Consider the following 6,000-nt stretch of genomic DNA (forward strand, 5'->3'; position numbering starts at 1 on the left):
TTTTTGAGTCTGAAATACACTGAGGAAAGAGGTGACTGAGTCACATACACTCTTGGTGGACCTAGGAGATGCAATTGAAAATATGGGAATAATAAGTAGTCCATTATAAGGATGGCCTTTTTTTTAAACGGAAAGTTATGAGCTCCAGTTCTGTACTATACAGATACATTAGAGGGATGCGCATCTCCATCCACTTCAAAAGACTCCTCAAGCCAGTTCAATGGAGTCTGGATGAGGACTGTGATATGGATGTAAATCCACATCCTAGTTCAAATCTGCATTGTATTTGGCTGCACAAGTAGAAACATTTTTCCACACCCAGTTCTCTCTTGCTTGATTGGGGTGATTAACATTAGGGGCCATTCAGTGGCTACCTATAGTGCATTCCTGGAATTACAGGGTGGGGAAGGTAGAGGGACCCATAATGAAATCTACAGGTCTCCTCTAATCACAACCATTCCAGTTTTAGCCAATCATGCCTTCTAAACACCAGCTAAGGGGGATGTTAGAAAAAATCAGGGAGCAGGCTTCCTTTGTGTCCCCTCCCTTCGCCCCTGGTAAGTTGAGCACTGCAACAGGGCCCCCAGCAGCAGAGAGGAATCATCCACTGCTCCTTTGTATAGCCCCCCATAGCCGCTTGAGGTGGAGTCCCCACAACCCTTTCCTGCTTATTCCACAGTTGGAGTTCAAGAATGTGCTCACCTTGGGGCTAGGGTTCTTTTGGATCCTGATATTGCCCCATATATAAGATAAGTTTTAAAGTAGTTAGTGAAGCTCTTCCAGTTCGCTGGAAAGTTCTCTCAGCCAGCATATATAGACTCTGAGGCATCGGGGGCTTGGCAGAAGACTCAAAGTTGAGCGTCTGGTTGAACCAAGTGCATGGTGAGAGAAGGGCAGCAGACAATCAGCTAGTTAAAAAGTGATCCTAAAGAGCAATGTAGAGCTGGAGACCAGATTGCCCTCCTCAGCCACGCACACAGCCACAGAGAGACATGGTGGAGAGATCCAGGCAGGGGGACTGGGGGTGGGCGGGGCTTGATAGAGATAGGGAGACCAAATCAGCCACTGTTCCTTATAACCTTCTGTAACCTTATAGAGCTGTAGGTTAGTGGGGCATCACAAAAGGTAGGGGGCCTGAGGCCCCTGTAATTAGAGCATTTATCTAGTGGTACACTATAAATTACTTTAAATAGTCTATTTATTTTAAAGCCTAAGGATTCAACTATACAGAGATTTTTTTGATTGGACGGAAATGTTACTCATTCTTTTATCTTCAATTGTGCATGTGGGAGTTCACCATGATATTTTGTGCTATAACCACTTAAAATGTATATCCTCTCTCCATCCCTCCCCATCCCCCTTTTTTGGCAAGGGAGAAGATTGCGTACTTTACAAGAGCAAAGATCAGCATACCTTCTCTGCCAGCTGATGATGTCTAACTGTACTTTCCACAAGGTGTTTTCTACATGTTCATCTTTTTTTTTTTTTTAAGATGACAGTTTTTGTAGTATAGTTTCATGGTTTTAAAATCTATTTTACATCCAACTTTAGATATTGTTTGTAAAAAAACAACACAGTGCATTATGCTCTGGTATATACTATTGGTTGTTTTTTTAAAGTCTAGAAAAAGCACTCTCTGTTCTCTTCTCTGCCCAAATCTCTCACACCAGAAAACCAAAGTAGAATACTTCCAGAACACTGATGCTAATTTTGTACAGTTTGTATGTATTACAGATGTGCTACTATTTTGTAAAGATGGATCTAAGGAACAAAGGTAGTATGTATATCCTGTTGAACTGCACTGTGTTGAGAAATATTTTGTTCAACAAGAGGTTTTGTTTCACTGTGTTTTTCATAAGAGCAGACTGTGAAGATGGCTGTTAGGCCATGCAATATTTTTGTAAAAGTGTGTGTGGGGGGGTTGTAGCTAGCAACAAAAGCAAGTCCTCTTCCAAAACAGCAAGGCTGCCTCATGCTATCAGGTGCTGTTTAGAGTTCTGTCACCTACATTGGAACTTTCAACTCTGAACCCATTTTTCCTTTTTATCTTTTTTGGTATGAAGGAAGAGGCATGGGATACTGAACTGCAGGAGTATAATTTTGTGAATATAGTGGACTTTTAAGCTGTATTGGGATTTTCAAGTCTCCTTGCATTTGAAAGCTGGGAGAGGTAATACAGGGCGAGGCTGTAACCCTGAAATGTGTTTAAACTGAAACTACCCAAAGGGCAGCTGTTTTCTAAAACTGGACTCAGGTTCACACAAAAAGTATGTAAACCTGTGTTGTCACATACTGAAAGGTAAAGCTAACACTTAAAAATAACATTGTATGTCTAGTACCACAGCCAGTAGCCTGTAGGAATAGCCAGGTTTATAGAGCCCAAACAGACCCGTGCAATTTTCTTAGTGGTTCTTAGGAAATTCATTGAACTAAGTACCAAATATATATTACTGTTGGTATAGAAATTCCTTCTAAGAAAACCCCATGATATGGAGCACTTAAAATGATGTATTAGTAGGATAAAGTTTAAATATACCACATAGGCTGATTCCTAAATTAATTGTGGCACAATAAGGAATAAGCATGATCTAGGTATCTATATAATTAGAACCTTAGCTTGTTTAAACAGGAATATCTATTGATAAAAGGTAAAAGACGATATGAATGTGTTTATCAGAATTTGAATTGGAAACAACATTTTCTGGTTACTCTTCGAAGTAGTATATATTTGCAAGTGTGCAAATATATGTACACTTAGCATGTTCTCTACCAGTGGTCAGTCTGAGTGTCATCTAACAGCAAGTGGCCGACTAGGTCTGATGTCGTCACCCTTTACAGACTACAAGGTCATCATTCTTCCTGCCATTCACTTGGCTGCTGCTGTAATGTCACAAGAGAAGCAGAGCTGCCCAGCACAAGGCACGTGGTTGCTAAGAGGGACTGGGGGACCTAGCCGTGTGAGCAACATTTACTAAATTAAGGCTGCACACTGAATTGGGTGTAAATTCCAGGGAACTCAATAGGACTGCTGAGTACACATTTATAGGATCAGGCTGTAAGCCCCATAAATACTGCTTACAGACAATGAAATTTCAGTTGACGGTGTGCAAAAGCTGTTTGATGAGCACAAATAAATGACACTCTCTTCTTATGTATGTCATATACACACACACACTATATATATATATGTGTGTGTGTGTGTGTGTGTGTGTGTGTATATATATATATATATATATATACGTACGTACGTACGTACATGTGTGTGTATATATATATATAAAATCCACCAAGGAAAAAAAAGGGCTTAAGCTATTTCAGTACTGTCCATTTTGCAACACATTTTGCAACACATTGTATATTGATATGTTATATTTAATTTTCCCAGAATGTCTTGCTGAAATATTAGGAGAACATAACTACAATAGGTTTGTTGCCATCTTTAGAATTACTGGTGAAAAAATATTGTGCCTTAATTTATGTTTGTAAATCTGCCCAAGGGTTCTCTTATTATGCAGAAGTCTGTCTGATTATTCAGATTCTTTAAACATTACTTCAGAACTGGAAGTAGTCAGTAAACTAACTCTACCTGATGCTTCATGGATGCTCCTTTTTTGTTTTACCTATGTTTTAGAAGTAATCAAAACGCATACATACCATTTATTCTGCTGAGGTCAATCTCTAAAAACTAAAGTTTCAAAATTATTTAATATAGAAATGAAGGTTGATTCTTTCAGCTTCTCAGTTTGACAATATAATATGTTCATAGAATGATGTATAGAGTTGTATCTTGTGATTTATTTATTTTCAGTCTTATTTATGTACTGCTTAATATAGTTCAGTTCTGGCCATTTAAAATTTGCGGGTTAAAAAAGCTACTGTGAGAAATGTATACAGCTTTCTAGATTCTTAGCAGGCAAGCTGTTTATACACACACACACACACACACACACACACTGAATTTCAGAGGAAAAAGGATTCTCTCTGATATATCATTAATATTAGCAAGAATAATTTTGTTGGCTGTTTGCAAATCTTGCTCATTTATAACATAAGAGAGATCTTCCATGGATTAATACATTCTCTCACATCCTAAAATCATAGTAACACCAACTCATTTTTAAGAATACATTTTGAACAGTTCTGAGTTTTTTATACTAACCTAGTTTATTTACAGTAATGCAGCAACATGCAGTAATGAAACAACTTTGAAAAACATGAACATGGACAAATATCATTCAAGTTTTATACTAGAGAGATACCATGTTTATCGTAGGATTTACCCTTCCCAGACAAGAACATACCATCTTCATACTCCCATCAGCAGTATGTTAGTACATTTCTGTATATCAAATTCTAAGTATTACAGGTACAAAACGATATTATTGTTTAGCCAAATGAACAAAGTATAGCAAATCATTATAGGATGAAAGTTAAATCTCAATTTTTTACCTTATTGTTATATTTACTTATAAAATGCTCAGGACTGAACTAAATATTTAATCAGGTTATATCACAAATGTCTTTCTGTCCTAATATTGTCTGTAAATGTACATCACCTAGATTTACTTTCATCTCTGCACTTTCTATTTGTTTCAGTGATTTTTTTTTGGGGGGGGGAAATACAGTTTTTTTTTAACAAAGTTTTCTTGCTCACTAGTGTTCTGGTTTGTTTGTTTTTACAAAATTATCAGCCGAATCAAGTCTCTGTGATTTGTGTAAAGGTTTGTACACACAAAATACTTAACTTTGTATAAGAGTTAGACAACGTAATACTGGTGGGTTAATTAGTCAGCATTATCATTAATGGTTTAAACTGTATCTTATCAACATAGATCTTTTTAAAATGCCTGATCAGGCAATAATATGAGGCAGCATCTGCACGATTCTTTTCTGATAGCCACAACTGAAAACTGGGATGCAATATCAAAAGTTTCACCTGACCCTGAAATCCAGGAAGGCACTACTTCATGTTCATGTCCCCCTTCCTTAGTACATAGTTAAACAGAAAAACCTAGAACTAGTTTTGTACACACATTTTTTTATGGGACTCAGGGAGATCCTTGCCTGTTTCCAGAATGCCTGTTTCCAGAAACTGTTTAGGCCTCTGAACGCTGGATACCCTTATGAATGAATAGGTCAAAGATGAACTCTTTGGTTTATCATCTTAAGTCCTTGGCAGGTTAGCCACTTCTCCAGTAGAAACAGGAATTTATTATGTGACAGAGAATGCGATGTGTTGAATCTTGTTTGATTATGTAATGCCTCAAAATATGTGGTACTAAAGAGTAGGCATCTTATTTTACAAATCAAATTATTGCAAAAACGTAGTTGCCCCCAAAAAATAACATATGGAGTCACTTAAGTATCAGGTTAATTTTCACTCAAAACTTGAACAAAACTTTTTAGATTTGGCAGAAAGTATTTCAGTTTTAAAATGAAGTCTGCATTTTATGAGTTAATGAAGTATGCATTTTAAGAGTCCTTGTATGTGGACATCTCTCTGTCATCCCTACAACATATATTTGCCCATGACTGTAATGTCAGTTTCAAGGTGCTGATGGTATCTTTTATTTATGCCATGGCCTAATGAATTGAAGAATTACGATGAATGAACAGACTGGGCAGAGAAGCAGGAATCTACTAAAGTAACCAATAAACAGTGTGTTCTCATATTCCCATCTGGTGGCAATCTTTTGAGTAGCCTCTTACCAAATTTCTGCAATATGGGTGCCCTAAGGAAACCTGAACAAGACAAACCTTAATGTCAGACACAATGACATTTTCATTGCTGTTGTTCTTCTGGTGTCCCAACATCAAGCAATTATCCATCTGTCATAGATGCTAAAATGCTCTAAATGTTGACCTCTTCAGACAAAGCTAGAGGAAAAAGATTAACATTCTTATGTGAATCTCCTTCAGTTTCCTTTTGGAACACACATGTACATGGTCCCTTCTTTCATTTCGTAAAAAAAATACAGTTAGGCTACTCCAGCCTTGCAA

At 37.2% G+C, this 6,000-nt stretch overlaps 1 protein-coding gene across 4 annotated transcripts in view; it reads left to right on the top strand.

Annotated features, from left to right (window-relative positions):
- Window positions 1–5,671, top strand: part of WWC2 (WW and C2 domain containing 2) — a 208,057-nt gene extending 202,386 nt beyond the window's left edge. For all 4 annotated transcript variants that reach the window (XM_084856506.1, XM_084856505.1, XM_084856507.1 and 1 more), the window contains one exon: window positions 1,373–5,671. In XM_084856506.1, the coding sequence (XP_084712632.1) occupies window positions 1,373–1,439 (67 nt within the window). In that variant the 3' untranslated portion in view covers window positions 1,440–5,671. The remainder of the gene's footprint in view (window positions 1–1,372) is intronic.
- The last annotated feature ends 329 nt before the right edge of the window (window positions 5,672–6,000 follow it).

The sequence above is a fragment of the Heloderma suspectum genome, chromosome 5 (genome assembly GCF_057233095.1).
Source record: "Heloderma suspectum isolate Gila_16-S chromosome 5, 16-S_ref, whole genome shotgun sequence".
NCBI classification, from domain to species: Eukaryota; Metazoa; Chordata; class Lepidosauria; order Squamata; family Helodermatidae; genus Heloderma; species Heloderma suspectum.